The sequence below is a fragment of the Herpailurus yagouaroundi genome, unplaced genomic scaffold, assembly GCF_014898765.1.
Source record: "Herpailurus yagouaroundi ecotype Mexico unplaced genomic scaffold, PumYag 184, whole genome shotgun sequence".
Lineage (NCBI taxonomy): Eukaryota > Metazoa > Chordata > Mammalia > Carnivora > Felidae > Herpailurus > Herpailurus yagouaroundi.
This window is the reverse complement of record NW_024412415.1, coordinates 11,109,950-11,124,193: the sequence shown is the minus strand read 5'-3', so window position 1 is coordinate 11,124,193 and position 14,244 is coordinate 11,109,950. Positions and strand designations below refer to the sequence as shown.

Sequence of the window (14,244 nt, the reverse complement as noted above, 5' to 3'; positions counted from 1 at the left end):
CCAGAGCTCGTGCAGTGCCAGACCTGTAATAGATGTTCAATAAATATTTGTTGATGGCTGAATATAGTAGTGTGTATTGCATTCTCAAATGAAAATACTTTCTTAATCTCAGCGAAGTTACTACTAGAGTGTAGACTGATTCCCCTGTGCTGTTCTAATGCCTCCACCTCCAACAACTTCACCAGAATCCTGACCCCCTTTTGGAGACTGAGCATCGTACTGGGTACACTTGGGGAAAAGAGAGGAAGTTAAGGGCATATTCCCTGCCTGGTGTTTGGAAATATTTAAAGAACTAAAGCATAAAGTAAATGAAACAATTATAAAAACATAATGTGGATTTATGAGATTGGAGAATTGTATTTAATTAGAATGTTTATACTTTTTTTTTCATATGGTCTTACCACTGAAAAGAGATGTAGAGTGACTGCGAGGTGACTTGGCTTCTGTGTCAGGCCAGAGAAAATTACCTTTTGGGTAGAATTTTTTCTTGTATACCCTCTCCATACTAGCCCTCAGCTGCTAAAAGATCATGGTCTTACTTGAATTAAAAACTGAAGTTAGCTGATTTGGTGCCAGGCAGTGCTATATACTTCACATGTATTTAGCAAATATTTAATGAGTGAATGAACAGTTTTATGTGTAATTACTAGTTACCAAAGTCACTGTGTTCTCACAAAGAATATAGGTAAGGCATGTGACAATTTTTTAATCTCAAAGGTGGTAGACTTTTAAGTAATAGTTTTGTTAGATGACAGACACCTCTCTTCAAGTCTGTCTGTCTGTTTTTTTTTTTTTTTTTTTTTTATTTTTTTTTTTTTTTTTCAGAAATAGGCTTTGAACTTTGAAAATAAGAGCAGATGAAGTTTTCCAAGAACTTGTTCCTTAACAGTTCAAAATGTGGTTTCAGGGGTGCCTGGGTGTCTCAGTCAGTTGAGCCTTCAACTCAATTTTGTCTCAGGTCATGATCTCACAGTTCATGAGCTTGAACCCCGCATCTGGCTCTGCACTGAAAGCACGGAGTCCTTGGGATTCTCTGTCTCCCTCTCTCTCCTCCCCTCCCCTGCTTGCACGCACAGGTGTTCTCTCTCTCTCTCTCAAAAATATAAATAAATGTTAAAAATATACATTTAGAAGAAAACAAAAATGTTATTTCATTTTTTTTTTTATAGGTAGTGAGTGGCCTAAGAGGCAATTAAAGATTAGGGCTTGACAGAAGTGGTTATTTCATACTAACTTGTCACACGCAAACATCTTCTGACTTCAGATTTCTCTAGAGAGGAAAAAATGTTTTTTCTGTTATTTTCATGGGCACAGAGTAACTTTAAACTGAGCTACTCTGCTAATCTTAGAAAGATGGTATCATCATATAGCTAATAAGGTCCTCTATGAAAACATCATCAGAAACTATAGCTAGTGATAAACGGAAATTGTAGAACGGTATTAATATGAAGAAAAGGATGTTCTTAAAACCGTTTACTGGAGGAAGGTATAGTGAGTTGGCCTTGGTGAATAGAGGACTCATATAAATACGTTATGAAGGGATTTCATTGTGTTATGAGCTGCATGAATGAATTGTAAAGCTCTTTTTGCAGATCATCGGCAGAGATTTTACAGGCTAAAGGATTATTGCCATTGTGAACTTAAATGATCATCAAATATAGAATTACAGCATATAAAATAAGTTCTGTGAGGAACTTTTACCATTGCAGAGTTAAGTTTCCCACGTACAAATTTGGAATTGATCATGGTGAAGTGAAGAGGATTAATATTGCTTTACTTTCCCCCCAGATGCAGGGAGTCATCTCCCGCATTTTTCTAGCCCTGACCTGGTTAATAAGTATGCTATAGTGGAACGTCTGAATTTTGCTTATTATTTACAACATGGACGGCCTTCGTTTGCATTTGGTACTTTTCTGGTCCAGGAATTAACCAAGAGCAAGACTCCCAAGCAGCTGTGAGTATTTAAAACATAATTTGTACTCTTAATAAAAGGCATATCTGAGTATTTTTCACATGTATTTGAAAAAAAATTCTGAAAATATATCACAGTTAAATAATTATATCTGGCTAGTAATTTAGTGTTCTTTTTTTTCCCCTTTGTGCTTTTCTGTATATCCCAAGTGTGGGGAATTTAGTGTATCTTTGTTAATAGGAAAAAAGATAATAAAGATAATATTAAAAGATTCTTTTTATGTCTTTTAAAATTCTGTTTAAAACAGAAAAATGACCCAGGAGCTTGCCAAATATTAGTGGTTCCTCTAAAGAGGGAATTGTATATATAATAAGATGTGAATTCTGTATTTATGATCTTCATTTTTTATAATTCACTTTTATAAAGTACAGAATTTGGAGAAGTATTTTATATAATCAGCTAAATATAGATTTACTTTATTGATTTGTCTTATAGCTAACAAAGTAATGCATTTTTATGGTAAAATGTTCAAGTAATTCAGAATGGTGAAAAATGAAAGATAAAAGTCCCTGAGTCTCCTGTCTTCATCCTACATAGTAAATTAATACGGTTATTTTTGTGTGCATCTGTCCTTGAAATTTGTCTACGCTTGTAAAACTAATATAAACGGGGACACTTGGGTGGTTCAGTCAGTTAAGTGTCTCTTGATTTCTTTTTTTTTTTTTTTTAATTTTTTTGTTTCAACGTTTATTTATTTTTGGGACAGAGAGAGACAGAGCATGAACGGGGGAGGGGCAGAGAGAGAGGGAGACACAGAATCGGAAACAGGCTCCACGCTCTGAGCCATCAGCCCAGAGCCTGACGCGGGGCTCGAACTCATGGACCGCGAGATGGTGACCTGGCTGAAGTCGGACGCTTAACCGACTGCGCCACCCAGGTGCCCCAATCTTGATTTCAACTCAGGTCATGATCTCACAATTCTAAGATCGAGCCCCGTATGAGGGTCTGTACTGACAGCATGGAGCCTGCCTAGGAGGATTCTCCCTCTCTCTCTGCTCCTCCCATGTGTGTGTGCTATCTAAAAATAAACATTAAAAAGAAATTTTAAAACCTAATATGTCAAGTTTAATTGGCATTAATTTTCTTGGTAGTATGTATATATATTCATAATTGATAAGATCACAAGTTGACAGTCTTTCAGAAGTTCTGTGTTCCTTGGATGAAGTTGGAAGCAAGAATAATTTGGCTTATAAACAGGTGTTTTAGGAGAAGGTGAAATGTACGGGAATGGGGAGCTGTGGAGACAACTAAAAACTGCCAAGAACTTAAATGGGTGTGTGCAGGGGGCAAAAATCATAGGTGTCTGACGCTTCATGTATCACTGTGTAATTCTGGCTGCTCTTCCTGTTGAGAAACAATTTTCATATCCTAATGTGATTTTGATTTCTTCCTTTTTCAGGGTCCAGCAAGTAGGCAATGAAGCCTATGTTTTAGGACTCTCCTCCTTCTACATACCTTCAATAGCAGCTGCGTGTGTTTGTTTCTTAGAACTGCTTGGCCTTGACAGCCTAAAGCTCAGAGTTGATACGAAAGTGGCCAATATAATTTTGAGCTACAAGTGTAGAAATGAAGATGCTCAGTACAGCTGTGTCAGAGAGTCTCTAGGTACAGCACCTTTTCTATCTGGGGTTTGTATTGTTCAGGGGACAAGGGATGAATAGGTCTGAGGCACTGGATTATGAGTGGTTGGGGGAGAAACAGTTACCTTCCTGTCTCATTCTTTTCCGGCAGAATGTTTGCACTTTATCTCACTTTTTTTGGGCCTTTCAATTAGGTTCTGAAATGGCCCAAGGCCACACTCTTCAAACATAAATTCCCAGTGCCTGACCCTTTCTCTTCACCATATTTTATTGTTTATATTTCTTACAGCTGAAAAACTATCTAAACTGGCTATGGGTGAAAAGGCAACCATAGAAGAATTGCTTATTCTTTTAGAAGAAGGTATATGGAGCAGCATTCAGCAGCAGGAAATAAATAGGTTTGTTGAATTGCAATCTCAGTCTTTTTTCCAGCAAACTTTAATCTTCCAAGCTGTGTTTGCCTAGTCTTTCTTCTAACGCCTCACATATTTTTATCAATCCTTTCAAGTCTTCTTACTCAGCCAGCGTATAGCAGATACTTGGTAAATGGACAAGGATTTTAATTTCTTCTTGCCATTAGTAAAAGGAGGGTGAAGATAGTTATTCACTCTTTAGAGATAGAGTTTCCAAGAGATGGAAAAGTGCTCTGTCTCCTCCACTGTCCTGCTGGTCAGAGGAATCTCTTAAGTGTCACATATTGAAATCATTTAAGAAGGTGTGGGATGGATCTCACAAAATTTGACTCTAAGTGATGTCCTTAATTTTTTCTTCCTAATGTATGTTAGTTGATAATGAAAGTTGAGGTGACCATCTATCCACAAAAACCCCTCTACGTACACAGTTATGCCATCTTTCCTCTGTGCTACGCCACCTGGGGTAACCCTGGGGTGACCCCAGGCTGTGGGGAGGCACACTATTCTCCTATACCTGCTGTCAATGGCTCTGTTTTCAGCAGTTTCCTGCTGCCAGTAGGAACAGGTACTCCCTGTCTATAGCCATACTACTCTGAACGCACCTGATCTAGGAACAGGTACTCCCCACTTAGGAAGCCCATGCACTTGTCTGCACTCTGATACTGTAAATCATGCAAAAACAGTTAAGCACTCAAGAAGTGTCTTGACTGACTGTTTATGCAGTTCTCCTTAAGATTGTATATAGCTACTATATCTACTGATAGATACTTGGCTGATAAAAGAAATGAATTCTGCTAGTATACTAAGAAAGCTTTTGTGTTATGGGTACAGGAGTCCTCTTTTTTCCACCACTGTTTTCCAGAACAGCCTACTAAACATTGATAGTTGTTGAAAGGCTTTTTAGAACATATGCTGTGGTTAAATTTATTTAGTGTTTACTAATTTTCCAGTTTAAAATTAAAGGTATATCTTAACAAGTTTGTTTTTTCCTCTACTGCCCAATTACAGGATATCTAGTGAATCTAGCAGCCAGTGGGCATTAGCGGTACAGTTCTGCAGGATCCACAATGTAAAACTGAGCACATCTTATCTCAGAGAATGTGCCAAAGCAAATGATTGGTTACAGTTCATTATTCACAGTCAACTCCATAACTATCACCCAGAGGAGGTAAGCCACCATTTGTTCCCAACTATTCAAGAAGAGGAAATTAGAAGACTTCTGGGAAGAAAAGTAGTGTTCTTTCTGTTGTGTATACCTAGGCTTTTGTTTTATATGATGCTACTATTTTTACTAAGATTTCAGTGGATTGGCTTCAGTTAAAGGACTAGTCATTAGGGGTGCCTGGGTGGCTCAGTCAGTTAAGTGTTCGACTTCGGCTCAGGTTGTGATCTCACGGTTCGTGGGTTCGAGCCCCGCATCGGGCTCTGTGTGGACAGCTCAGACCTTAGAGCCTGCTTCAGATTCTGTGTCTCTCTCTCTTTCTCTCTGCAGCCCCACCCCCTCATGCTCTATCTCAAAAATAAATAAACATTAAAAATTTTTTTTTAAAAAACGGACTAATCATTAGTATTAAAGAGCTGAAGGAAGAGGTTTTTGTGACTCCAGGTTGAATATGGAAATTCACTCCAAAGCAATAAATTACTTTGTAAAATTCCATGGTCACTTCCCCTGCACGCAGTTCAGGGTGAGAAAGACAAATTTGCCTCTGCTTTTCTCTAACATTTTTCAGCTCCAGGTGAAATTGTCTTTTTTAATCGTCTGTTTTCTAGGTGAAATCTCTTCTTCAATATTTCAGTCCTGTCCTTGAAGACCACTTAAGATTGGCTTTTGAGAACTTGCCCTTAGTGTCCAACTCCAGGATGGACAGTGATCAAGTCTGCAACAGGTCCCCCCAGGAATTCCAGGGAAACAAAGAAGAGATGACTGATCTCTTTGAAGTTCTGCTCCAGTGCTCGGAGGAGCCAAACTCTGGGTCCTGGCTCCTAGCTGAAGCGGTGAAACAACAGGCCCCTATCCTTAGTGTCTTGGCCTCATGTCTCCAGGTGAGGATAATGAAAAACCTAAATTAAGGACCCAGAGAGCAAGAGGAACAGTGGAGAGGGACTGGGAAGACTGCTAATCAGAGAGGAAGTGGGGTGATGATGTGAGGCTCCAGCCTGTGTTTTCAAGGCCACTGTCACTTTTGTGCTTTTCCAGCTTAGGCTCCAGGCCATCTAATAGTACACTTTCTTGTACGTTGATACTCAATAACTCGGGTGATCAGAGCCTTGCTTCCTGGTTGGCAAAGAGAAGGGACCCTGCCTCTTGAGCAAAGAAGTGAGATGCTGTAGCCAGCCCCTTGATCAGCCTTTCTGTGGAAGGCTGTCTTGTTTTCTTATACTTTGTATTTCCACAACTTCCATGTATACCTGCTCAGTCTCTTGGTCCTTTGACATGTTACACTCTGCAGAATAGTTTATAATAATCCCTTGTTGTTTATTAGTGTTTATTTCATGTTTGAAGGCTTTTCAAGCTATTTTAACCAATTTATTGTTGGTGAGGTGACTTGTTCTAAACAGGACATATCCATCCATGGTTGTAGCATTGCTGGCAATTCCCAACTCCCTCTGTCAGGTAATTCAGACACAATTGTTATTTTATTTTGAAAAGTTTTTATCCAATGGCAGGGTGCCAGTACTATTCCTTGTCTCTGTGTTTGGATCATCACATCTGTGGAGGAGAGTGTTGCAGCCGAAGCAACAGGACACATTCAGGGCTCAGTGGAGGGCCACACGTGGGAGCTTCAAGACCTCTCAGTCATCTGGAAAACATTATTAACAAGGCGGAAGAGCAAAACTCTCATCAGAGGTTTCCACCTTTTCTTGAAGGTAGTGATAGTCACTTCATTTCTTTCCTGAGTTTAAAAAGGTTACTTCAGAATATTCCCATTGGATTTTTCAATTGTTGTAACCCTGGGTTTTTTGGGGTTTTTTTAGCCAACAACAAATAATGATAATAGAACTACCATTTATTTAGCAAAGAGCTTTAAATTTATTTTAGCCAGTTCTCAAAATAATCCAATACAAAGACAGTATTATATGAAGATGTTATGAAATGGTATTATCCTCATTTTATACAGTAACAAGCTTGGGCTTGTAGAACTTAGGTATCTTTCCCCAGGGTCTCAAAGTGTTTTAGTAAGTAGTATATTTATAGTTCAGATCTATACTTTCTCATTCCAAAACTCCTGTCTTCTGACTGAAAAGCTTTCACCAAAGTGATAGAAATGCCCCAGACACCTGTAGGTTGGCAGCTCTCTGGAGCCCATTTTCCAGGAGTGTATGTAGAGGTGTCCTAGCGCCATCTAGTGGAACATCTCCAGCTCGTGTGGATACAAGTATACATACAATAGACAGAAAATGGATTGTTGAGTACCTGGTGTACCTGGCCTGAATATCTTTTTTCTAAAAGGTAAAAGAAATATAAATTTAATCTTTCTTTTTAACATATATGGCTTAATTCTACGATGAAACTGTTACTACTAGTACTTATGTTTTTACTTTAACCTCTTATATTGATTGGCATTGTTCATTGAGAAAATAGCATTGATTGAATTCACGATTTTGTAATTTCATTCAAACTCTTTCTTAAAGGATTCCCCACTACTGTTGATGATGGAGATGTATGAACTATGTATGTTCTTTAAGAATTATAAGGAAGCTGAAGTTAAACTTCTGGAGTTCGAAAAAAGCTTTGAGACTGTAAGTTGGAATCATACTGCTCTTTGTGGCTGATCTGAAATTGGGTAGCGTGGCCCATCATCTGTTAGTAGTCAGGATATGACAGGCGAATGGCTGGTATGTGTCATAATTCATACCAACTCATTTGTACTGTTCCAGAGGTGGGGGGGGGGGGGGGGCCGAGGACAGGAGTCACAGCGGCCTTGCTTACAGCACCTCAGTTGCCAGGCATGACAGAGAGGTTTCATCTAATGTGTTAATTCTAATCAGGGTCTCGAGCTGCAGCCAAGCTCAGTGGGAAAGGGATTAACAGGATCTGCTATGGATGCTTGAGAGGAGTATGGTGGTGTGTGAGCCACACTTTGCCACTCTAACAGAACCGCCAACAGCACTGAGCATGAAGGGTGCATAATACTGTTGTATTTGCTGTGGCAGAAAATAATGGCCTTTTCCATCCAGAGTTCTCGTAGTCCCTATCCAAATGATGCTGAGCCTTGTGGTCCATTTCAGGATTCACCGTTTCAGTACTTGTTTCAGGCCTGTTTATCATGTGGAGCTAATTAACCCTATGGAAGAAAGAGGAAGTTATAAGGAAGGAAAAGAGATGTGCCTTAGTCCTCTGTGGGGTTTTAGCACTTTTGCTTTCTCTAACCCCAAAAGAACTCGATGATCAACGACACAAAACTATATACTGATTCTACCCAACAAATATATCACAGTGGAACCAGTATAGGCTTTTGCTCGAAATCAATAACTGTAATGAAGATTTAAAAGTTAAATTATTTGAAAATATTGAATAAATTATTGAAATATGCCTGAGGTTACAAAATCACAGCAAATAGGAACATTAATGTCCTCAAGTCTAGCACTTTTCCATGGCTGGGGCTCTGCTAGATAACTTTTCTTTTCTTCTCTTTCTTTCTTTCCTTTTCTTTTTTTGACATTATTTTTTATTTTAGCAAAATACACATACCACTTACGATTTTAACCATTGAGTATATAGTTAGTGGTATTAAATACATTCCCATTATTGCGCGACCATCACCACCATCCATCCTCATCACACTTTTCATGTTGTGAAACTGAAACTCTGTACTCAGTAAACGATAACTCCCCATTCTCCTTTATCCCCAGCCTCTGGCAACCATGATTCTATGTTTTGTATTTATGATTTGATTACTTTAAGTACCTCATGTAACTTGAATCATACAGTATTTGTCCCTTTTGTGACAGGTTTATTTTCCTTAGCATGACGTTCTCAGGGTTCATCCATGTTGTAGCATATTGCAGAATTTCCTTCCTTTTAATTGCAATAAAATTCCATTGTGTTTTATATGCCACATTTTGCTTCTCTGTTCATCTACCCATGAATATTTGGGTGGCTTCTATGTTTTCACTATGCTGCTATGAACATGGTATACAAATAGCTCTTGGAGACCCCGCTTTCAAGTCTTTGAGGAATCCTCCCAGAAGTGGAATTGCCAGACAATATGGTAACTCTGTTTTTAATAGTTTGAGGAATTGTCATACTGCTTTCCATAGCAGCTGCACTATTTTACATCGCTGCAACAATGCACAAGGGTTCCAATTTCTCCACATCCTTCCTCTTCAATGCTTGTTAGCTGTTTTTTGTTCCTTTTTGTTTTTAAGTAAGCTCTACGCCCAGTCTGGAGACCCCAAGATCAAGAGCTGCATGCTGTACCAATTCAGCCAGCCAGAGCCTCTCCATTGTTTTCTGTTTTGTTGTTTTTTTTTTTTAATTTTTTAACGTTTATTTTTGAGAGAGCGAGAGAGAGAGAGCATTAGTGGGGGTGGGCCAGAGAGAGAGAGACACACACAGAATCCGAAGCAGGCTCCAGGATCTGAGCTGTCAGCACAGAGCCCGACATGGGGCTCGAACCCACGAACTGTGAGATCATAACCTGAGCCAAAGTCAGACGCTTAACTGACCGAGCCACCCAGGCGCCCCGGATTACTGTTTTTTCTGATAGTAGTCATCCTAATGGGTGTGAGGTGGTATCTCATTGTAGTTTTTTTGCATTTCCCTAATGATTAATGATGTTGAGCATCTTCTCATGCTTACTGGCTGTATATCATCTTTGGAAAAATGTCTATTTAAGCCTTTGGCCCATTTTTGAATTGGGTTATTTTTGTTGTTGAGTTTTAGGAATCCTGTATATAATTGAGATATTAATCCCATATCAGACATATGATTTGCAAATATTTTCTCGCATTCTCTGGGTCGCCTTTTTACTGTCGATAGTGTCTTTCCTTAAGTTTTCACAAAGTTCAATTTGCCTAATTTTTCCCTTGTTACTTGTGCCTTTAGTGTCCTATCCAAGAAATTATTGCCAGATCTAGAGTTGTGAAACTTTTGCCCTATGTTTTCTTCTAAGAGTTTTTATTGTGTTTAGGTCTAATATTTAGGTCCTTGGCCCATTTTGAGTTAATTCTGGTATAAGGATCCAACTTCGTTCTTTGCATGTGGATATTCAGTTTTCCCAGCACCATTTGTTGAAAATACTGTCCTTTCCTCATTGAATGGCTTGGCACCCTTGTCAAAAATCATTAGACCATATATGTGAGGGTGTATTTCTGGGCCTTCTGTTCTATCCTATTGGTCTTTATGTCTGTCTCTATGCCAGTAGCACACTGTTTTGATTATTATAGCTTTGTAGTAAGTTTTGAAATCAGGGAGAATGAGGTCTCCAGTTTTGTTGTTTTTCAAGATTATTTTGGCTATTGAGGGTCTCTTAAAATTCCATATGATTTTAGGATGGTTTTTCTATTTCTGTCAAAACTCATCATTGGGATTTTAATAGGGATTGCACTGAATCCAAAGATCACTTTGGAGAGTATAGATGTTTTAACAATATTAAGGCTTCCAACCCATGAGCATGGCATGTGTTTCCATTTATTTATGTCTTTAATTTCAGCAGTGTTTTGTAGTTTTCATTGTACAAGGCTTTTACCTCATTGGTTAAGTTAATTCCTAAGTAACTTACCCTTTTTGATGCTTTTGGAAATGGAGTTGTTTCTGTAATTTCCTTTCTGGGTTGTTTGTTGTTTGTGTATAGAAATGCAACTGATTTTTGGGTGTTGACTTTTTATCCTGCTACTTTGCTGAATTCACTTATTCCAAGGTGTGTGTGTGTGTGTGTGTGTGTGTGTGTGTGTGTGTGATTGTTAGGGTTTTCTTACATGTAAGATCATACTTTCTGAAAAGATCATTTTATTTTCTTCTTTTCCAATTTGGTGCATTTTTTCCCCTTGCCTAAAGGTTCTGGCTAGAACCTTCAGTCAGTGCTGGGTGGAATAGAAGTGATGAAAGCAGACATCCTTGCCTTGTTTCTGATCTTAGAAGAATGGTTTCAGTCTTCCACCTTTGAGTAAAATGTTCACTGTGGGTTTGTCACATGTGGCTTTTATTATGTGGGGTAGTTTCTTCCTATCCCCAGTTTGTTGTTTATTTTTTTAACCTTGAAATGGTGTTGAATTTTGCCAAATACTTTTTTTTTACATCAATTGAAATGGTCGTGTGGGTTTTTTTTCCCTATCTTCTGTTGATACGATGTATACATTGATTAGTTTTTTGTATGTTGAACCATCCTTGCATCCCAGGAATAAATCCTGTTTGGTAATGGTGAATAATCCTTTTAATATGCTGCTGAATTCAGTTTGCCAGTATTTTTTTAAATTTTTTTAATACTTATTTTTGAGAGAGACAGAGACAGAGCACAAGTCAGGAGAGGGACAGAGAGAGGGAGATACAGAATTCGAAGCAGGCTCCAGGCTTCACACTGTCAGCACAGAGCCCGATGTGGGGCTCAAACTCACAAGCTGTGAGATCATGACCTGAGTGGAAGTCGGACCCCTAACCGACAGAGCCACCCAGGCGCCCCTCAGTTTGCCAGTATTTTTTTGAGGATTTTTTTTTTACATCAGTGTTTGTAAGGGATGTGGTCTATAATTTTCTTGTAGTGTCTTCATATGTCTTTAGTATTAAGATTATGCTGGTTTCATAAAATGAGTTGGGAAGTGTTCCTTCTACAGTTTTTTAGAAAAGTTTGCAAAAGATTGGTAGTAGTTCTTCTTTAAATGTTTTTAGACCTCATCAGTGAAGCCATCGTGTCCAGGGCTTTTCTTTGTTCATAGTACTCTGTTATAATCCTTTTTTTTTTTTTTTAAGTTTATTTATTTTGAGGGTGCAGGTTGGCCCAGTCATTAAGCATCTGACTTCAGCTCAGGTCATGATCTCACAGTTGGTGAGTTTGAGTCCCACATTGGGAGAGCGTGAGCCCCGCTTTGGGTGAGCTCAAGCCCCACTCGAGAAATAAATAATCCTTTTTATCTGTAGAATGACCCCACGTTCATTTCTGAGTTTAGTAATTTGAGACCTCTCTCTATAAAAAATGTTTAATTTCAATAATAAAACCACAATTTTATTTTTTCAGTCTTCCTTTTGATAGTGACTTCTAACTATCCTATTGTGGTCAGAGAAGATACTTTGTATGATCTCTGCCTTTTGAAATCTCTTGAAACTTGTGGCTTAATGTATGGTCTGTCCTGCAAAATACCTCATGTGCACTTGAGAAGAATATGTTTTCTGTTGTTCTTAGGTAAAATGTTCTGCACCTGTCTGTTAAATCTATTCAGTTTATTGTGTCAAGCCCTGTATTGTTTTTGTCTGATTATTCTACCCGTTAGTGTGAGTGAGGTATTGCAGTCTCCAACTATTATTATTTCTTGATTCAATTCCATCAGCTTTTGCTTCATGTATTTTGGAAATCCATCATTAGGTGTGTAAATGTTTATAATTGTTACACTTTCTTGCTGTATTAAACCTTTTATGAGTATCTACACTCCTCCTCCTTCTCTGTAAACTTTTTTGATTAAAAGTTTGATATTAGTATAGCCACCTCCACTCTTTTTTGGTTACTATTTGCATGGAATACCTTCTTCCATCCTTCCACTTTCAACCTGTTTATGTCTTTGGATCTCAAGTGAGTCTCTTGTAGACAGCACATAGTTGGACCATGTGTTTTTGTCTATTCTGATCTCTTTTAATTGGAGAGCTTAATCCATTTATATTTGAAATAATTACTGACCAGGAAGAACTTACTTCTGCCATTGTGCTGTTGGTTTTCTTTATAATTTGTAGCTTTATCGTTTCTCATTTCCTTCATGACTGTTTTCTTTTGTGTTTAGTTGATTTTTGTAGTGAAATGTTTAAATTCCTTTCTGATTTCATTTTGTGCCTATCCTGTAGCTGTTTTCTTTGTGGTTACAATGAGTTTATGTCAGCTTAACTTCAATAACATACAAAAAGTATGCCTGCGGCTCCAACCTCACCCCTTTTAGTTGTTCATATCACCAAATTATGTCTTTATAGATTATATGCCCAAAGACATAAATAATTCCTTTAAGGGCATTTAGTCTCTTAAATTATGAAGAAAACAATAGTTGGAGTTACAAACCAAAGTTACAGTAATACCAGCTTTTATACCAATAATTGTTCTTTTTTTCTTTAAATGCATTAGTCTCTTAAATCATATGGAAAGTAAAAACCCCTTGCTACAGTAATACAGGCTTGTATAATGGCCCATGTATTTATGTTTACTGAGTTCTTTATTTCTCCATATTACTTTGAGGTATCGTCTAGTGTCCTTTCATTTACCTTACAGGACTCCCCTGAGCATCACTTATAGGAACAGCCTACTAGTCAAAGACTCCCTCAGCTTTTGTTTCCCTGGGAATGTCTTAATTTCCCCCTCACTTTTGAAGGATAGTTTTGCTGGATATATCAGCCCATGGGGTGCCTGGGTAGCTCAGTTGGTTAAGTGTCTGACTTTGGCTCAGGTCATGATCTCACAGGTCATAGGATCGAGCCCCACATTGGGCTCTGCACTGACAGTGTGGAGCCTGCTTGGGATTTTCTGTCCTCTTCTCTCTCTGCCCCTGTGTCATTCTCTTTCTCTCTCAAAATAAATAAAAGAATTTAATAAAACAATAAAACTAAAAAAAAATTTAGAAAAATTTAAAAAGGAACACCCATTTAAGTGTGTGTGTGTGTGTGTGTGTGTGTGTGTGTGTGTGTGTGTGTGTGTATCTATGTATATCTCACCCCACTGTCTCTGGCCTCCACAGTTTCTGATAAGAACCTTGCAGATAATCTACTTGAGGATCCCTTATATGTGACCAGTCCCTTCTCTCCTGTTACTTCCAAGATTCTTGTTGTTGTTGTTGTCGTCGTCGTTGTTGTTGTTGTTGTTGTTTGCCTTAAGAAAGTTCAATTATTATGTGTCTCATTATGGGTTTCTTTCAGTTCACCTTGCTTAGAGTTTGCTGAGCTTCTTGGATATTTATATTCATGTCTTCCCGCAAGTTTGGGAAGTTTTCACCCATTGTGCCTTCAAATATTCTCTCTACACCTTTCTGTCGTCTTCTGGGACTCACATGATGCTTACAATGGTCCACTTGATGATGTCCCATCAGTCTCTTAGGCTCTGTTTGGTTTTCTTTTCTTTTTTTTTTTTTTTTTAATTTTTTTTTTCAACGT

General features: G+C 38.3%; 1 protein-coding gene across 1 annotated transcript in view; it reads left to right on the top strand.

The window, feature by feature from the left end:
• The window catches only part of SPG11 (SPG11 vesicle trafficking associated, spatacsin), an 88,478-nt gene that overhangs the window by 52,199 nt on the left and 22,035 nt on the right, over window positions 1–14,244 (top strand). The window contains exons 21-27 of the mRNA XM_040492550.1: window positions 1,789–1,954; window positions 3,372–3,577; window positions 3,842–3,950; window positions 4,974–5,133; window positions 5,736–6,008; window positions 6,633–6,833; window positions 7,599–7,706. Of these exons, the coding sequence (XP_040348484.1) occupies window positions 1,789–1,954; window positions 3,372–3,577; window positions 3,842–3,950; window positions 4,974–5,133; window positions 5,736–6,008; window positions 6,633–6,833; window positions 7,599–7,706 (1,223 nt within the window). The remainder of the gene's footprint in view (window positions 1–1,788; window positions 1,955–3,371; window positions 3,578–3,841; window positions 3,951–4,973; window positions 5,134–5,735; window positions 6,009–6,632; window positions 6,834–7,598; window positions 7,707–14,244) is intronic.